This window comes from Geotrypetes seraphini, chromosome 1, assembly GCF_902459505.1.
Source record: "Geotrypetes seraphini chromosome 1, aGeoSer1.1, whole genome shotgun sequence".
Classification (NCBI taxonomy): Eukaryota; Metazoa; Chordata; class Amphibia; order Gymnophiona; family Dermophiidae; genus Geotrypetes; species Geotrypetes seraphini.
In genome coordinates this window covers 432,247,302-432,267,689 of record NC_047084.1, presented here as the reverse complement: position 1 = coordinate 432,267,689, position 20,388 = coordinate 432,247,302, and the positions used below count along the sequence as shown (strand labels likewise).

General features: G+C 41.6%; 1 protein-coding gene across 1 annotated transcript in view; it reads right to left on the bottom strand.

Annotated features, from left to right (window-relative positions):
* The window catches only part of TEK (TEK receptor tyrosine kinase), a 239,531-nt gene extending 227,834 nt beyond the window's left edge, over nucleotides 1-11,697 (bottom strand). The window contains exon 1 of the mRNA XM_033919424.1: nucleotides 11,329-11,697. Coding sequence (XP_033775315.1) covers nucleotides 11,329-11,380 — 52 coding nt within the window. The 5' untranslated portion in view covers nucleotides 11,381-11,697. The remainder of the gene's footprint in view (nucleotides 1-11,328) is intronic.
* Nucleotides 11,698-20,388: the final 8,691 nt, after the last annotated feature.

Genomic DNA, 20,388 nt, shown 5'->3' with positions numbered 1-20,388 from the left:
GTGCTTCTGTCCAAGGGTTGAAGGCGATTGGACAAAAGAGATGACGGGAAGCGTAGAGGAGTGAGATAGAAGATCAGTAGGGAATCTAGAGAGATTGGAGGAAGTGGCTAGAAGTGCAGACACCAGCACCCCGTGGCCTGGCAGAAGCCCCGCACCAGAGTGAACTGCCACCCAGAACTCCCCCACCTCTGCTGACCCTTGTCCCTGCCTGTTCCACAGGCACCCCTGGCAATCCTGGCCCACAATAGTCGGCCCAGACCCAAGGCAGAGGAGACACTGGAACACCAACAATGCAACAGGTACTCTAATGATGCTGGATGGGGTGAAAAAGGTGGAAATAGGAAAGGTAAAAGGGGAAATGGGAATATTGGTAGGTAAAAAGAAGGGAGAAGGGCTACTGATGGACAGGGGGAGCAGGGAAGGGGTACTGCTGGACAGGGAGAGGTAAAAGGAAGAGAAAAGGGCTACTGCTGGACAGGGGGGAGAGACAGAAAGAAAAGACAGAAAGAAAGGGGGGCAGGGAGAAAGAAAGAAAGACATACATACAGAAAAAGATAAAGAAATGCCTAAGTCTACACATTTATTCTAGCACCCGTTAATGTAACGGGCTAAAAAACTAGTTAAAGTATAAAAAGAAACAATATTCAGTAAAATTGTCAATTTATAAATCAGCGTCTTCTCCCCACTCTCTCTTCCCCATTTCCCTTCAGCATCCTCAGCCCACTCTCTCCACTTTCCTTCAGCGCACGCACATAAAAACAAGCAAGTAATTTTATATCATTTTCATTCTATTCATTCATAGAAATTAAAGTCTAAATAATGCCAGTCACATAACAAAACATGATTTTACAAAAATAATTCCCTGCACAGTCAAGCCTGCAAGGATTACTAGATGTCTTTCAGCAGCTCCCCTCCCTCCCTCCCCCTTACCTTCGTGGCCAAGTCAAAATGATCTACCAACAATAAAATTTTAAAAAACACAAAGCACACTGGATGCAGAGAAAATGTTAATTATCATTTATATTCCAGGGTTTTCAAAGAGGTCAAGGCAGATAACTTTATGCAATGTCACCTCAGTAACAACTATACAAAAATAGACAAATATACCCCCTCCCTTTTTACTAAATCGCGATAGCGGTTTTTAGCGCAGGGAGCTGCGCTGAATGCCCCACGCTGCTCTCGACGCTCATAGGCTCCCTGCGCTAAAAAACACTATTGCAGTTTAGTAAAAGGGAGCCATAGTGCAAAATATAGACAGCATATATAAATTATCAAAACGGACACATTTTGATCACTAAATTGAAAATAAAATCATTTTTCCTACCTTTGTATGGTAATTTCATCAGTCTCTGGTTGCACTTTATTCTTCTGACTGTGCATCCGATATTTCTTCCCTTGTTTCAGCCTACTGTATGCTTCCTCTCCTCCAGATCTCATTCCCTCCCCCAACTTTTTTTTCTTTCATCCTGCCCCCTTCTTTCTTTCTCTCTCCATGCCCCCTTTCTTTCTCTATGTCTGTCTTTCTCTCTCTCTTCGTGCCCCATTTCTTTCTTTGTTTCACCCTGCCCCCTTCTTTCTTTCTCTCTCCATGCCCTCTTTCTTTCTCTCTGTCTGTCTTTCTCTCTCTCTCTCCATGACCCATTTTTTTCTTTTTCTTTGTTTCACCCTGCCCCCTTTCTTTCTGGCTCCCTGTCGTCGTCCCCCCCCCCCCCCCGTTTCTTTCTTTCTCCCTCCCCTCCCCTATGCCACTTCCATTGGGAAAATGCTGCCACCACCGCTGGGGAATAGGCTTCCATTGCCGCCATCAGGAACAGGCTGGCTCCGAGTTCGCCTTGCTTCTCTTCCCCATGGGGCCGACCAACTCTTTGCTGCCCGACATCAATTCTAAAGTTGGAGAGGACATTCTGGGCCAGCCAGGCAGTGATTGGCTGGCCCAGAACGTCCTATCTGATGTCAGAATTGACGTCGGGCAGCGAGAGTTGGTCGGCCCTGCAGGGAAGAAAAGAAGGGAGAACTTGGCTGGCTTGTTCCCGATGACGGCAGTGGAAGCCTTTCCCCGGCAGCAGCCTATTCCCCGGTGGGTGGCCAGCTGTGCTCCCCATTGGGGTGTGCACCCGGGGCGGACCTCCCCCCCCCTTGGTATGCCACTGCTAAGGCCAGTACTGGGCAGACTTGCACGGTCCGATGGGCTGGGGAGGGCTTCAGTGGCTGGGAGGGTGTAGATAGACTGGAGTAGGTTTTAACAGAGATCTTGGCAGTTGGAACCCAAGCACAGTACCGGGTAGAGCTTTGGATTCTTGCCCAGAAATAGCTAAGGAAAAAAATTAAAAAATTTAAAATGAATCAGGTTGGGCAGACTGAATGGACCATTCGGGTCTTTATCTGCTGTCATCTACTATGTTACTATGATTTGTGATGGTAGATACTGTAGTTTGGGGCTATTTTATATATATTTTAAAAGTAGTTTTTTACTTTCTTAGGCAGAATTGTTGACAAGGTTGGACAAACAGGACAACAGCCTAGGGGCATCAATGCTCCATGCTGCTACCTCTGCTATAGCAGCATTAGGAACTCATTTCAAAGTCTTAACACATCTGCTAGTATGCCTAGATGAAAGAGTTAGCGCCCCCCCCCCCTCACCACACACACACACAAGCAGTTGAACTTCAGAAGCAGATTCTTTCCCTGCTTTACCCAAACAACTTGATTCCAAGCATAATAACTGGTCCCAGATGGGTGGCTGTGCTCTCCTTATCTTAAAACTCTATCTTGCACTGTTTAGCAATGCTTTTAGCCTGGAGGGATGGGGAAATGTTGTGCCTATACACTATAACCTTTGCTTCTTTTCCCAGCTCTATCTTGCCCATTTCCCTGAAGTTCACAATCCAAGCTTGGGCTATCTATAACAAAGCTTCTCAGGCATCTCCAGGTGTCTATTCCCCTTGACATAAGCATCAAACAAAAAACAGCGGGACTTGTCACAACTCTTCATAGCCCCAATGATATGAATGATTTCAAGTTTGTGGTTCTGATTAAGGTTCAATTATCTAGAGGTGGTAATGTGTCTGAGATTTTGTTGCGGAAGGAGCAAAGATTAATTTACACCTGGGACACGGTAGAGTCCCAAGTGTTAAATAAGGAAAAAGAGTGGCATCTGCTGTGAATAAGGATGATTGGGTTATTAGTATATTATGGGGAACAGGAAATGGGTAGTTTAGAGGAGGTTGATCCTATAGCTGTTGAGCTAAGGAATAGTTCTGGTTTGAACGCCCCACCAGTCGATGCAAATGTTCTGAAGACTACTGAGGTATTGTGAAATATATTATGAGTGAATGGGTGTATATGTTGAGTACTAGATGAAATGTTATGTATTATATGGTATTGTATGATTTATGTGTTATAGATTGATGAAAATGGAGCCTTTGCCATTTTAAGCTCCTGAAGACGCCTATCCGGTGAAACACAGAACTGTGTCAAGCGTTGATAACTGCCAAATTTGGATGGAAATGCAACAAGGATCATATGATATATTTTGGAGTTATGGAACTTACATGATAACAATTGATCTCAACATAAGGACAGATGCTGTTCGTTTTAGACCCCACTTGGACTGGTGATGCACATAAACTTTTTGCATTGATATAGATATTTGGGGAGGGCTTTGGTATTTATGTTGGATGAATGAGTTGTATGTTGAGATGAATGAATTATTTATTGAGCATAGTTATATTTATGTGAATGATATATATTGTTATAAGTAGCATTACATTATAATAAAAGATATGTAATTAAATAAATTAATAGTCCCCCTGACTTAAGGAGAGGTGCTTATCTCATGGCATCTAGCTCATCACTGTCAAACTAGTGCCTGCTCAGTACTGCTTCACACTTTGATTTACATAAGGACAAAGCATGAGATGACACAAAGCTGACATGATTTTGATAACAGGCAAGGCAGTAGAAGGTAAAGAACCTCTCTTTCTGCCCTTAGCGAGTTATTGGTGGATCAGGGAGACCTTGTAGGGAAAGGAGTAGACTTTTAGAAACTCGGAGAAGCATTGTTTTATTCGAGGAACAGGAAGGATGTTGGGAGTATATGCATGTTTGTTGAATCATGACGATAGGTCAGTAATCAGCATTTAGATGGCCTTTTTTGTGTTGGAATGGTTGCCAAAGAGGTAAACGCAGTGATCCTGTGATGTGAGTTTGTCATGCTGGGCTTTTCTCTACTACTTTCCCCTCCCTGTATCATTAATTATCTCAAAAAACTACATGCTATGCACTTTAGTGCATGGCAACGTTCCCTCTAAGAACCGAGTTCATGGGAAACCAGGAAACCAACGTGAGAAAATGTGATCTAGGAGAGCACAGAAAAGCATAACCAGAAGGAAGAAGGAGGCGTGTAATGCTCCTGTACAGTTCACTGGTGAGGTCTTACTTAGAATATAAAATGAGGCTAGATTGGTGAAGGGGTAGAAAAACTGAGGTGCAAACTAGAGATTGGAAAGTGGAGAAAGGCTCCAACACTGCTCCGACTTTCATAGGAATTCTATGAGCATCAGAGCATGAAATAAAGTAGATCCAATCCTGGATATGAGACAGAGAGAGGGGGACTAAGAGAAAACATTCTTTTTAAACTTATGTTTATTGAAAGTGAAAAAGATCACAACCGAACAGTATTCAAAACACAGTTAAGTACAAAAACAGCCAAATACAGAGAAAGTGCAACAAGGGTAGTAAGACCCGCAGAAAAGAGAGCCTCGTAGTCAGGAAGGGAAAAGTAGGCAGAGCAAGACAGAATAATGAAGAGAGGGTAACTTTGTGAAAGAGAACAACAGAGGCAGTATGTGCATGTTTACAGAATGGCACTTAAGTGCATTTTTTACACACATATGTGCAAACATATGCATATATACATGTATGCCAGTATTCTAATCATTTACACTCATATTCAGCATATAAATGTTAGTGCTTTATATATAGTATTGCCCCTGAATAGTTTTTTTTTTAATCTGAATGGATGATACTAATGAGCTGATTTAAATAGGCTTTCTTGATTGATTGATTAAAAATCTGTCATTTCAGTTGATCCATTAGCAATGTAAGAAGTCAGCTCTAGCAGACTGAGAAAAAATGTTTTCCCAGATGCAGAACTGGTATACCAGAAACGTGGATTTATGTCAGACGTTTAATGCGCTGGATTGCCACAGCAAATGGGAAGCTAAGGGGCCCATAATAAAAAAACATAGATGGCCAAAAAGCATCCTAAATCAGCACTTGGATGTCCTAATCACCAGGACATCCAAATGCCGATAATCAAAATCATTTTTCTGTACATCTAGCAAGGTGTTCCAGCTTCTGTACCTTCAGAGCACGAGATGGGTGAGGTAGAGGTGTGTTATGGGTGGGCTTTGGGCAGTTCAAGGGCAGGTTAGACTTTGACGTCTTGCAACGATAATCAAAGATTTTGCAAGACATCCTGGATGGAACTTATATGTTTGGAACTAGTGTTCATAATTAAAATGGATTAGAAACAATTTTAAATACTAATATTAACCCCCCTTTCACTAAGCCGTGGTAGAGGTTTCTACTGCTCTGACACTCATAGAATTCCTATGAGCGTCAGAGAATTTAGCACCCCTGTAGAAAGCTCTACCGCAGCTTAGTAAAAGAGGTCCTATATATTTAGTTATGGATTGTATAAGTGGCGCCAGTAGCGGCAGCTACCTACAAAATGGCTGCTGATTGCATGTCAAACACGCGACAGCGCCGTTTATAGAACTGTGGCTTCGTGAAAGGTAGGCACTGGAAATGTAGGCCAGGATTTTCAAGGCCTACTAGGAGCCGCTGAAAAGTTCTCAGCCCAACCAACAAAGTTGGGGCTATCTCCATCGAGGGCTATACACATAATCACGTGATTTTCTACATTTTTCATTCCATCATAAAAATACGGAATGAACAAAAGTGGAAAATCTCTGTACTAAGGGGCATCCAAATTGTAGGCAGCGGTAGGTGCCCTACCGCTGTCTAACTATCCAATAAGGACGCACGTTTTCTAAAAAAAAACAAAAACAAACCAACAACCCCAAGGCCAGGCCGCCTACACTATAGACATCTTTCTATGGTTTATATTCTGAGTGATTACTTTGAACCCTCAATTCACCTGATAACTGCTTTTCCTCTCCAAACTCACAGAAGCTGAAGCTGGATTTCCCTACTTTAAAAAAAAAAAAAAGTTCCTTATAAAACACATAATGATCATTCTTTCCCTTATTAAGGGGTGAAGATTTGGAATAACCTCCTGATTCTAATTATACAACTTTCTCCTTATATTATTTTCATAAAGCCCTAAAGATATATCTGTTCTTCAGCTAGCTACAGATGCTATTTTATTAATGGAATTCTAAATTTGTAAATTTCCTCTCTTTTGATATATTCCACTTTGATGCCTAGTGATACAAGTATAGGACCCTGTATAGTTTCCAAGTTTATTAAAATCTTTCTATCTCGCTCCAAGGGTAAAAACCGTCTGGGTGGCTTACAATCTAAAATCATAATCCAAAATAACATTCACACATAACATCATATATATAGGGTAAAACTGAAATACAATTATTATAGAAAGAGGGGAGGAAAAATATAGTTTGGAAACCCTTTCATGTCTTGCAGAGTTCTCTCAAGACCTTAGGGCAATTTATCTATTATGATAAGCATATGTAAAAAGAAATGTTTTCAATTCTGTTTTAAACTTATCAATTGAATACAATAATCTAAAGTTTATAGGCATGGAATTCCAAAGTTGTGGACCTTTTACTGAGAATGTGGAAGTTCTGATACGTTCATGAACAATTTCTCGATGAGTTAGGACAACAAGGCGTTTTTGATTTTCAGATCCAAGTGTTCTAGATGGTGTATATGGGGGTCAAGAAATGTGCTAAGTAAGGTTCACCTGTTATTAATACTTTAAACATTAATAGAAGTATTTTATAAGTAATATGATGAGAAATGGGAAGTCAATCTGTTTCCCTCAAGAATGGTGTAATGTGATCAAATTTACAAATGTTAAAGATTAATCTTATAGCTCTGTTTTGGTTTGGATATTTTGGAAGTCTTTGCATCTCTTTTTGGCGTATCCCCGCATAAAGGGCATTGCAGTAATCCAACTTTTGGATTATTAGTGAATGCACTAAGATGTTCAGAGCTTCTGGAAAGAGGAGAGATCAGACTGATCGAATTAACCTTAGTTTAAAAAGAATCTTTTTACTACTTCAGAGACCTGTAGTTGATATGTTAGCTTTGAATCAAATTTAATCCCGAGAATCTTAGTTGATGTGACTAATGGGATTGATAGACCATTTAACTGAGGGCTCCTTTTATTAGCGTTTTTAGTGCCAGATTGGTGTGCGCTAGCCAAAAAACTACCACCTGCTCAAGAGGAGGCGGTGGCGGCTAGCACATGTGGCATTTTAGTGTGTGCTATTCCGTGCGTTAAGGCCCTAACGCACCTTTGTAAAAGGAGCCCTAAATCTTTAAAAGTAAGATAACGTCATTGCATGAAAAAACTATTGAAGTTGATATATCTGGGTTTAATTTAAGCTTGTGATCTATGAACCAATCTGAAATAGTTTAGTATAATGTGGCCATCTTTAGCCAAAGCATATACATATTTTATGATTGACTGCTTAGAAGTTATTGCTCCATTAAGAAATGTATGACTGTTAAAGACTTATCTTTTCTCCTCTTAATGACTGATCTCTACCCTGCCCCCTATCTATGAGAATCTGTTTGCTAATGTAATAACTGATCCCAATCTTATTGTAAGCTGCAATGGCTCCATGTAGAAAATTGTGGGATATAAGAAATGATATGTTATGGTACCCTCTTAGGCACTGGAATCGCATCTAAGCATGGCACCTAGCAGTGCCCAAGGTCAAAGTAGGCATGGTTAGGGGCGGAGATGACCTTGGGTGCCATTATGTGTGATTCTCCATCAAACTTAGGAAAAACTGACAAGTCTAGTATAGACCTGTCTGTAACTGTGTTACTGACAGGTCTGCCTTTTTTTTAATGGCACAGATATTTTATGTATGTTACACATGCAAAATATCTGTCCCATAAAAAAATTTGAAAAAAGTCCCCCACCGCTGATGACAGCCCTCCTATTCGACCTCAAAAAACACAGTATGAGAGAAAATTGGAAGGAGGTATGCCCACTCCCTCCTGCCCTGCAGAACACCCCCATGCCATACCTCCCCCCCACACCAGGCACCCCTAAGCCACTGTCCCCCCGAACCCAAAGAAAATGGCAGGAGGAATGCCCACTCTCTCCTGCCACCAGATGCCCCTGAACCTCTTCCAAACCTTTCCCATACCTTTTTAAAAAGTTGAAAGCAGGAAGCCCGCTCTGAGGCTCCTGCTTCATACCCGCCAGTCCTAAATGATGGGCCTTACCCTCCCCGGTGCATTATGTGATGCACAGGAAGGGGCCAAAGATCCTGATTGGTTCAGTTGCCTGTCCCAAGGGGAGGGATAATGAGGGAGGAGCCTAAAGTCAATCAGGTTTTAGGCACCTCCCTTTGTATCCAGGATATTGAGGGAGGAGCCTAAAGCCACCTCCTTGCAAATCATTTGCATGTAAACTTGATAGCGCATCGATCGCTCCTGGTAAATCGGCCAGAAAATTGGTCAGCAGTGATCCAGTCGGTATCTTTAGTGCATCCAGGCCATTATCTGCAGATAGTCACAATTTACAGTATGTGTTTAGCCCGGAATGCTAACTGCTCTGACGCTCATAGGAATTCTAGGAATCTCTACCATGGCTTAGTAAAAGAGGGCCTATAAGATTAGTTTCAAAATCATAGGATGAGCCAGAAGAAACAATGGGTGCCTTGGTGAATTAAATATTTGCATTTATGCAGCTAATAGATTTCTTTATATGCTTCCAAAGGCTGAATATTATCAGATGCAGCAACAATATTATAAAGGGGAATACGGAATGGGAGTTTTCTTTTTTACAAGGTATTAAATATGCAATAACACAGTTTAGATATTGAAAGAGCTGGTAAAAGACAAAAGTATGCATATCATCGCATACATATAGACAAGGAAGATAATCTCATAGCCATTAACGTGTGTAAAACTATGCTAACACTTAACAGGAATGGAACAGCAAGCACTCTATCTTTTATTTCAAATTGGTCAGCACACATGAAATTATAATCTTTAAATTCCTTTATGAGGGAGTGCTGAAAAGTTCTCAGCCCAACCAACCAACTTCCTAAATTCGGAGCGTTATTTTGCCACTGTAGCTGAAAAGAGTGTTGTTATCTTATTTCATTAAGTGCCAATTAGCAGAACAAAATTCTATGGATTTTTTTTTTACATTGTTTCAGATCATTGATTCAACCATATCCACTTCATGGTTGAGATGAGAACTTTTCAGCACTCCTTCATTTGTTGGTTAGCAAATGACAGAATCGATGCAATTCAGTTTTCTTAAGCTTACCAAAATATACACAAATATTTTCCTAATGGGATTTTTATTAGCCATTAACAAACTGTAGGTGGTAGAAAATTTTTTTTATAGAAAAGCTTTGTGTCCACACTGTCTAGTTTAAGAAATTACACACTTTTGTAAATCATAAACGATCCCCTGTAACTATTATTAAACTTTAGGATAACTCCCACGAAGTTATGAAGTATGCGTATGCTTTGTCACAATACATTTTTTATTTGGTTATATTAAATGAAACTATAAAATATAAAGCAGCATGTTATTTTATCATTCTGAGATTTTTGTGGAACAACATATAGAGGGGCCGCTGAAAAGTTCTCAGCCCAACCAACAAAGTTGGGCCAGTCTCCATCGAGGGCTTAACAATTAGTGCAGTGATTTTCTACTTTTTTTCATTCGGTTGGAAAAATATGGAATGAAAAAAGTGGACAATTGCTGGACTAATTGTTAAGCCCTCGATGGAGACTGGGCCAACTTTGTTGGTTGGGCTGAGAACTTTTCAGCGGCTCCTCCTAACATACACTGGCCACCAGAATCCCTCGAATGCATTAGGGAAAGGGAAAAGGAACGGGGACTTGTATACCGCCTTTTTGCTGCTTTGGCATTTCAAAGCTGACATTCAAAGTGGTGGGCACTGATGAAGAAATATACAACACTACCCTCATTCAATTTATTATGTTCTTTGTAACAAGACTTTGTGGGACATTTTTAAAGGTTACAAATTGATGAAATTTACGGCCAAATCTTTAAAAGGCCAGTAAACTTTTTTTTTTTTTAATGCTTTTTTGCACTGTAGATGCAAACTGAGGAAAGACTGTACACATCTCACTTTGTTTTAGTAAAAACAATAGCAGGTTATGAAAGACACTTCTAAAACTTGTTTCACAGATGGCAATTTAACTGTGTATTGTAATTAGGTTCTTTCCATAATGGCATTAATGTTTAAGCTCAGAACATAGTAAACAGGGAATTCTGATTCCACTTCCTCAATACGAGTTGGTGGATAAAGTGTTCTTCATTATTCCCCACACTTGGATAGTATTGAATTTATAGTTTTTAACTTTTTCTTTTCTTTTAGTATAAATAGCTTAATAGCTTAATATTTTAACTTATATGTGGATTAAGAAGTGCATCACTTATCTTAAGTCCTTATCGGTTCCCCTTCCCGACGCGTTTCGGAACTCTTTTTCAAGGTCGGGGGAACAAGGGATAAGGGTTATCCTAAACCATACTAATACCGCCGCTGGTTATCCAAAAAGATTTGTTTGTTTGTTCAGGAAAATTTTGATAAGAATTTGTGAGTCAATCAATTGGGTAGATTAATGTTTAAGTACATAGGGCTCCTTTTATCAAGGTGTGCTACGGAGGTTAGCGCGTCGGACATTTCATCACGTGCTAACCCCCACAGCAAGCCAAAATACTAACGCCTCGTCAATGGAGGTGTTAGCGACTAGCGCGGCAGGCGGTTTAACGCGCGGTATTCCGCACTTTAAACCCCTACCGCACCTTGATAAAAGGACCTCATAATGTATGATTCAGTATTTCCACAATTATGTACTGATTTGTGGAACAACTGGAAATTTGTATTTCCGTAAGAACCAACCACTTTTCCATGTCTTATTACTCTAAGAAGCGATACAGCTGTGTGTATGTGTATATATATATATATATATTCATAGAATCCAAATACCCTCAGTAAATATATGAAAAGAGAATTTACACACCAGAAAAGACACAACTGAGCTATAATATATCCATAACATCATCTGATCATAGCCAGACTTTCATGTAAAGAGACATATAAAGAGACTTACCTGAAATCAGAAAGCTGATCCCATAGAGAACTAAATGTGCTAAAAAATCCATGCTTTCCAAAATATATCCATCCAGTTCTCAGAAAAGCTCATAGGTTTATTATATCCTTAGCATAATATGCCCTTGTTCCCAGTTGTTTGTTATGAGCTGTCGTGTTGTCAACTAACTTACAAGTACGGGAAGATGAAGGGTTACGTTTTGCTGCTTTCCCATGTCCAGCAGTGGGGCGTATTAAGTGCTGTCCAAACACTGGGAGTTGAAGTTCCTTTTTCCTGTTTCCTTTGCAGATTAGAATGGAAAAGGCAGGATCTTAAGGCATTTTGCATCAGCAGTACTTAAGAGCAGGGTAAAGGCTCTCCAGACACACCGTAATATATCAAACCATTTAGGCACTGCACGGGTGTGGCCCAGAACTGCTGGAAGAGAACAGGCAACAGGTCACTCAGTTATGTTAGAAACAATAATGGCATTGTCCCATAAGAGGAATAAGTAGCCACACCTCTCCTCTTGCTAAAAGTTGTCACCGACGTTTGTATTCCATGTATAAGTCACTTGTAAATATATACTGTAAAACAAAATACCTGATCTGTATCGGGTACGGTAAGTATTCTTTTTATTTTTTTAATATGAAGTACTTTATATCTTTTGGAAAAAAGTAATCTTCCTTCAGATCTTTAGGGCTCCTTTTACTAAGGTGCGCTAGCGTTTTTAGCGCACGCAGGAAATTACTGCGCACTACACCGTGCGCTATGCTTCTAGAACTAACGCCAGCTCAACGCTGGCGCTAAGGTCTAGCACGCGTGGCAGTGTAGCGTGTGCTATTCCACGCGTTAAAGCCCTAGCGCACCTTAGTAAAAGGAGCCCTTGGTTTCAAACAATGTTTATTGGTGCAAGCAAGAAACATATCCAATGTGCGCGAACAGTCATCAAAGAAAATCAAGAGCAAGGTTTCAGCAATACACAATAACTCAGAGATTTCAGCATCAAATTTTGAACGGCAGCAAATGAAAGCATAACAGTGTGGAATGGATGATAAGACAGACATAAGGCATGGAATTAGAACTCGAACAGGCAATATGACTGCCATGATAAAAGTCAACTCAACTCAACTACCCCCTCCCAACCCCCCACAACCCCATTTAAGTTCAAACGGTGATTAGCGATGTGAACAGCATACCAATGAGGAACATAGACTAAATATATCTCTGTCAAGCACAAATAATAGTTGAACAGCTTTATATGGAAACCATCATCATCAGTTGTGGAAAAGAACATGCTTAAACAAATGTCCTCAGAAGTTGCTTGCTTCACTAGAATAAGAGATCACAATTTGTTTTTACGTTCAACCAAAATACATTTTTATGGCTTTCTCCTCTCCCCCCCTTCCCTACACAGTAAAAATTCCAATTCATAATCATGAGTGTTTACCTTCTCCCCTTTCTTGCTGTCTTTTGATTGCCCTAGAAAAGAGCACCAAGAACCATTTTCTTGGCTCCCAAATTTCTTCCTGCCTTCCCCTCCTTGAAGACCCCCTACTGCCGAGCTTCCCAAACTCTGGGGTCGCACACTTTCTGTGGCTATGGAAATTTGGGTTGTGACTGGTGCACTGCTCTAGTGGCTTCCACTCACATCCATATTTCATTCAAGATTCTCTTTCTCAAGTTCCCGGACTCCTTTTCCCATCCTCATATTCATATTTTAAGGCCTGATTTACTATGCTTTTCTTTTCATAGATACAGAATAGGAAAAAAAAAAAACCCTTATTAAATCAGGCCCTGAAATCTTCATCCTGTTCATGCTCTGCCATTGCCTTAGGCTACAACACTGCTACCCACTTCCTAGCTTCTGTGTTTCTAGTTCCAAGTTTTCTTCTTGATGTCTCTTGCTATGAAGTTCTTGCCCGTTTGCAAAGCACAACGTCTCTTTCTTTACCTTCAAAGTCCACCTAAATACTAATTGTATGGGAGTCACATAATGATGCTGAGCTGAGCATACACCTGCTGGGTCTTCTCCGCAGAAGCCTTGCAACATTTTTACAAATCATAGCATCAAATGGTACCTTGCACACTCCTCAAGGTTGGCACTTAATGCTGAGGAAATAGACAGACCAGAAAGAGGAATGCACTATCCAGAGAACTCAGAAAAGATAGTGTGAAGGAGCTCCCTGTGTTTACTTTTCACAATGCAGTGATCCAGGAGCTCACTTGAAACCTGACTGCAGTATTAGAAGGCAAGCTTGCCCATATCCAGACCTCCACTGAAGAAATAAGAGGGCCTGGAGGGACACGTGAAGCAAATCAATCAAGCAGAAGAACGATTGTCACTCCAGGAAGACCACATGGAAACTTTTTAAAGCATGGATCAGAGATCTGGAAATGCAAAAACCATATGCTTACTGCTGGAATGAAGTAGGAGAATCAGGGATGCCAGATTGCTTGGAATCCCTGAATCAGTGGAAGATGGTGAATTGCAAATAGTTTTGGAGAGATGATTGCCTGAGACCCTTGGTTTTGCAAGAGGACATGGCCTTAACAGTAGAGAGAACTCACCAGACTGGTGGTGTCTGTCTGGAGGGAGAAGAGTAGCTCAGCACCACCATACTATGAAATCTAAGTTAAGGATGCCAATTGCAGTGATTCCACCAAAAGGGTGGTTGGTATCTTATATGAAGGATTTGTACCAACAGATACTGCTGAAGCAGTAGGATTGGACAATTTCCTGCTGGAAAAGGGTACTGCACAGGTCCTGGACCTGGTGGGCCGCCGCGTGAGCGGACTGCTGGGCACGATGGACCTCAGGTCTGACCCAGCAGAGGCATTTCTTATGTTCTTATGTTCTTATAGCAGTGCACAATGTCCCCACACTTTCCAAAATTGTACAGGTGGGGAGGGAAGTTTGCCTTATATTATTGAGTGAACGTGTACCTTCTTTAAAAGAACTGGGCACTCATACTTAAAAAGCCTATTAGTTGGAAGGAATTTCTAGAAAAGATACCAGGCAGTGGGCAAGCGATCTGACATGCAAACTGCCCAAGATATAAAGTATGTAGGACATTGATCAAATAGAAAATGAAACGGAGGGAAAAGCTGTAAATGGGGACAGATGGTGTTTTGGAAGGTTAAATGTTTGGTTGGAGGGAAGGGGGAAAGGGAAGGGAAGAGAGTGTGCAGGACATTGAATAAAAGGTTTGATAGGTGTGAATGGATGTTTGCAGGATGTTTGATATTGAAGGAAAGAGAAGGGGATATTAGTTTAAGTTGGGAACTGACAACAAAAGCAAAAAACACTGTGGAGAAGATGTCCAAGATGCAGGCTTTATTGAAGATACAAACGTGAAATCCACATGATAAAATGTCTAGGACCCATCATTTTATCAAGTGAATTTCATGTTTGTATCTTCAATAAAGCCTGCATCTTGGACATCTTCTCCACAGTGTTTTTTGCTTTTGCTTGATTTTTGGTTCTGTGGAGCACCCCAGGTCAATTTTTGCTTGTTTGGGAACTGACAAACCACACATATTGGGAGGTTGGAAGGGAGGCTTTCTCTTGAGGGTATAGAAAAGCACTGAAGATTTATTTGAAGAGATATTCTGGCCAAATGATTAGACTCAAAATTGCTACTTTGAATATTGATGGTATCCATTCACCCGCTAAGAGGATGAAAAATCTCACATACATATCATTAGAGACAAGAATTGGACAAAGAATTTGTACAGGAAACTCATTTGAATTTCCTAGAACACAAGAAGCTGTAGACTGGGTGGCACTGGTGGGATATGCAACATATAATGGGAGACAAAGAGGGATTAGAGAATGACATGGTGGCGGTTTACCCGCGGCTACCGCTTTTAGCCATGGGTAACCCGCCAAAAACGGGGAATGAAAATTAGCAGCCTCTGCGGGGACGGGGACAAGGCCATCACCGCCCCGTGGAGCGGTGAATGGTCTTGTCACCGCAGTGAGGCATAAAGGATCGTGCGGTCCCCGAAGCCTCCACCCACCCACCCGCACGCCGGCTCGATCGTTTAACCAGCTTCCTCTCTCCACCTCACCTTAGTATGCCGGCTTTCTTTTTTGGCGACCGGAACGCTTTCAAAAGAGCCGCGCATGCGCGGCTGCTCAGTATTCAATCTTCTGCTCTGACCCAACCGGAAACAGGAAGTTGCAGCAGAGCAGAAGATTGAATTTTGAGCAGCCGCGCATGCGCGACTCTTTGAAAGCGTGCCGGTCGTCGAAAAAGAAAGCCGGCAAACTAAGGAGAGCTGGAGAGAGGAAGCTGGTTAAACGATCGAGCCAGCGTGCAGGTGGGGGCTGCGGGGACCGCGTGTTCCGGCTCACACAAGGAAGGAGGAGGTGAAAGGGAAAAGTTTCTCTTCCTTGGAAATGTGGAAGGCAGAGTGGGGAGAAGACGCTGGAAGGGAAGAAGACAGATGCCAGACTATGGGGGAGCGGAGGGAAGAAGATGGGTGCTAGACCAATTGTGGGAGGGGGTGAAGGGAGAGGCACAGTAACAGCAAATGGAAGACACAGAGAGAAGACACACAGTGGATGGAAGGAATTGAATGAGAAGATGTGGAAAGTAGAAACCAGACAACAAAGGTAGAAAAAAAATTCTATTTATTTATTTATTTATTTTTTGCTTTAGGATAAAGTAGTATATTAATTGTGTTGATAAAAATTTATAAACAAAGCCCTGCCAGCTGAACATCTCTTTCTCTAGTTCAGCAGCAGGAACTTTGATTTATAAGAAAGGAATAAGCTAAATATTGCAGTACTAAGGCTTGTATGGATGCTGCGGGGACGGTGACGGGGCGGTGAATGGGATGGCAGTGGCGGTGACGGGGCGATGAAAGGGATGGCGGTGACGGTGACGGGGTGATGAAGGAAACGGCGGTGACGGGGCGGTGCAGAGGATGGTGGGCCGGGGATGGTGCAGTGACGGGGACAGATTTTTTCCCCGTGTCATTCTCTAAGAGGGATTTCTATTCTTTTATACATGAAATTATAATTTGAGTTCCATAAGCAGTTGCAGAATCCAGAAGGGTGATACTTGATCATGATGGGAAAGCTAATGGGACAGAAGCTATTGTTTTGTAAAGTCGTACACTACAAACATATGTAGTCACAAGTTCTTCTCAGGCCTACTGGCTATTCTATCATTATATAATGAGTACATGGAAAGAATTGGTGGTGACTTCAATATTCACAAACTCATTAGTGGATTGTGCATCACCCAAATAACCACCTAAGGATAATGTTTATTTATTATTAATGCTTGATATACCACTTTAACTGAGCTGACAGGTCAAGGCAGGTTACATAGAACATAATTAAAGATGGAAAAGAATGCTAAAATATAATAGGACAGTTACAGTCAACTAAGGATCAATGGGTAAGAAGAATGAATGCATATTCATTGTGGACATCCTGAAAACCTGACTGGTAAGGGGGTACTCCAGGACCCAGTTGAGAAACACTGCCTTAGAGCAAATTTGCAAAGAAAAAAATAGATCTTCAGCAATGCCTTAAATCTGAGGAAGGATTATTCAGTGCCAGAGCAGATCATTCCACAATTTTGAGCAAAAAAAAAGTGTCATCTGGATTCCAAATGCATTACTATACAGTGAAAGTGAAGGGAATGCAATAACCTTATGGGGGGTGTAACGGACAGTGACAGAAGACAGATAAGATAGAACACCCAGATAGTAACCCTGGTGGTTGAGGCAGAACAACTTAAATGTAATCTTAAGCGAGTTCAAGAGTCAGTGTAATTAAACAATAAAGGGGACAAGGTCTGCATGAGTGCTTTGTGGTGTAAATGAGACACACTGCAGTGTTCTGTAATGTCTGAATATGATAAAGGAGTGAACTTTTTAATGCAGGAGCTGCCATTTCAAGATGCTTGGAGATATTGCACCCTGATAATGCGGTTTACAGTAGTTAAAAATACAACAAATTGAATAAGAGTAAAGAAGTTAAAAGCCAATAACTAAAACCCTTTTTATTCCCATAAATAATATTTGTGCTAGGATAGACTATTGATTGATTACAGGAGAGACTTTTAATAGGCTAGTTAAAAATTCACTAATCTCTGACCACTCTTTAGAGCAGATGGACTTACGATAGGGAGAAAAGGCTAAAGAACACTTGTAGAAGATGAATCGCACTTTTATGGGGCGTGTGGTGCAGTGGTTAGAGCTACAACCTCAGGTTCAAATCCCTCATTGCTCCTTGTGACCCTGGGCAAGTTACTTAATCCCTCCATTGCCCCAGGTACTCTAGATAGAGTTTGAGTCCACCGGGACAGATAGGGAAATAGGATAAAGTACCTGAATCTGAATGTAAACCACTTAGGATATAAGTAGTATATAAATAAATAAAATTAAAAACAATTTCTACACTTTTTTTTCCCCCATAAGGCCTGGATATTTACAGGAGAATGATTCTGGAAAAATGGGGACTAACGTATTGTGAGAAGCAGTAAAGGCAAAAGAGCCGATATAACTGGGGGAGGGGAGGGGAGGGGGGGCAGGGAATGAGAGTTCCTTCAACTTTCACAGGAATCATCTGTATAAAGAACTCATTACACATCTTCCTCCATGTGTAAAAGATAGAATTATATCAATGCATAAAGGAAAGAGGAGGTTCTGACAGAGAGGGCAAGACAGAGCCAGCACCTGCAAAAGTACAACTTACATTTATGAGGTAACATAGCTGGGAAGTTCTTTGCCAATTTGGTTAAGGCAAAACATGTTAGATCCATCGGAACTCCCACTCACTTGTAAAGCACCCATACCTGTTTTATCATTCCCTCTCTGAGAAACTCCTTAACCCTCTACTTCTGCTGTAATCCTTTCCACATCCTGTCCTGGCCAACTATTAACCACCCCTCTTTCCTGGACTCCTCTCCAACACATCTCTTGAACCCTGGTGGTCTAGAAGTGAAGCAGGGTAGGAGCAATTTTTCATCATTCCTGCCCCGTGCAGAGCCAAGATCAAAAATGGCTATGCCTGTTCCCAGGGCAGTCTCATGAGACCGTAAGAACTTGCGAAACTGCCCCAGGAACTTGCGCAGCCATTTCTGATATGGCTCCGCCTGGGGCATGAGCGAAGAAAATTCACTCTTGCCCTGTTTCACTGCTAGACCACCAGGGTTCAAGAGGTATGTTGGAGAGGGCTCTGGGAGGTGGGAGGGAAGTGGGGTGGTTAACAGTTGGCCAGGACAGAACGGGAGGTGGGAGGCGAGGAGGTTTACAGCTGCCTGGGACATGAGGCAGGATCACTCCTGTCCCAGCTCACCACCAGACCACCAGGGCTTAAGGGAGGCCTGCAATGGGTATCGTAGGCTGGGTGCAGAGCTGGGCAGGAAGGGGAGGGAAGAAAGTAGGAAAAGAAGGAGAGCTGGGTGCAAGGCAGGGCAATTGAATATATCCCTCCCCAGTTTATATTCAAGTGAACCTTTTTCGGGGGGAGGGGGGAGGTTACCTTGGTTTATAATCGGATCAGTTTATATTCAAGTATATATGGTAGTAGCGGCAGTTGTTGCAACTATGGAATGAGCCAGTTATTGAAGGTAAGCAAACAGTGACTGTTGCAACTACACAAGAGGTGATGGTAGCAGAAACAACACAGGTAGCTGTTGTAAGATAACTATGAATAGACTTACAACTGCTTTAGGAGAGCAATACAAGTGATTTCCAATATAGAGGAGCAACCCAAAGGAGTGCTGCCATTATGCAATACCAGGGGAGCAATTAGTGTGTCAGGCGTTTGCTGTGCATGCGCAGTATGGACGGTCTTTTGGTTTCTTAAAGTGACAGTTAACTTTCGACGGTTCATGCCGAGTTCCGTGGATGACGTCACCACATGTGAGAATAGGCTTCCTGCTTGTCCTGGGATAACCAGTGAATATTTCTTTGACTCTCTTCTGTGGAGGATTAGCTACTCCTGTTTGTGTTAAAAACTTGCAATTTTTCATGCCAAAATTATGTTTCCATTTCTGTCAGCTGGTGTTTGGTTTTTATCAAGTGTTTCCTGGTTGATTGGTTCACAGTAAGCAAATCCAGACATTTATTAGCTCTCAAATTTAAATTTTAAAAAAAGGATTTTTACCTCTTACTAGGACTTGTGCACCTATTCTTTGGTTCACCGCTGTATGATTTCATATTGTAATTTCTGGTACCTTAATGGTTACAGTAACTGCCTGAATAGTAGATACAGATTCTACTACTTTTCTTTCTGTTTAATTTGAATATCAGTTAAATTGAGTCTGTTCTTATGTGCAGCAGTCAGTTATTAATTGCAGTTAATTCTATGTAGTTTTTCCTATATAGAGTTCCTAAGAATTAACTGGTTTTATCTTCTGCCATTTGGCTATATTTTGGCCTAAATAGCCAAACTTGCTTTTTGCCCATCACCACTATTATTCTTTAATATATATATATTTCTATCTGGTCTGATGATTCAGTGGTTCTGTGGGGTAGGGTTGCCAGATTTTCCAATTGGAAAATCCGGACCCCTAGACCCATCCTGCCAAGTTCCACCCATTCCCGCCCTGTAACACATGTGCAGATTTCCTCCCTGCCTGATGCGATTTTAGGGGGGGCTTTTCAAAACCCAGACAAAGTGCCGAGTTCTGAAAAGCCATCGGGACTCCTGGATACATCCGGTGAAATCTGGACGTCTGGTAACCCCGGTGTGAGGGCAGGGGGAAGTGGTGATAGGGACCTCAAAGACCTCTTATACCTCAGTTCCACAGAATAGCTGCCTTTTTTAACAGGAGCTTATGCCAAAGAAGGCACCCCTAGTCAACTGAACCCCAGCCATTAAACTTGGTCAAGAGAACATGCCCAGGAAGGCCCCTCCCCCATCTAAAATGAAACACAGCTGAGAAACTGGTCCAGAACAAAAAAACAAGGAGGAACTCCAAAAGGTCTACTGAGACTCAGTATAAAACTGGCTCAGGAGCACAAAACCCCAAAAGGGGAGTGAAAGCTCAACTGAAACTAGTTCTACACCAGGACTGTTAGTCTGTCATCCATCTGCTTGGGAGACAGAAG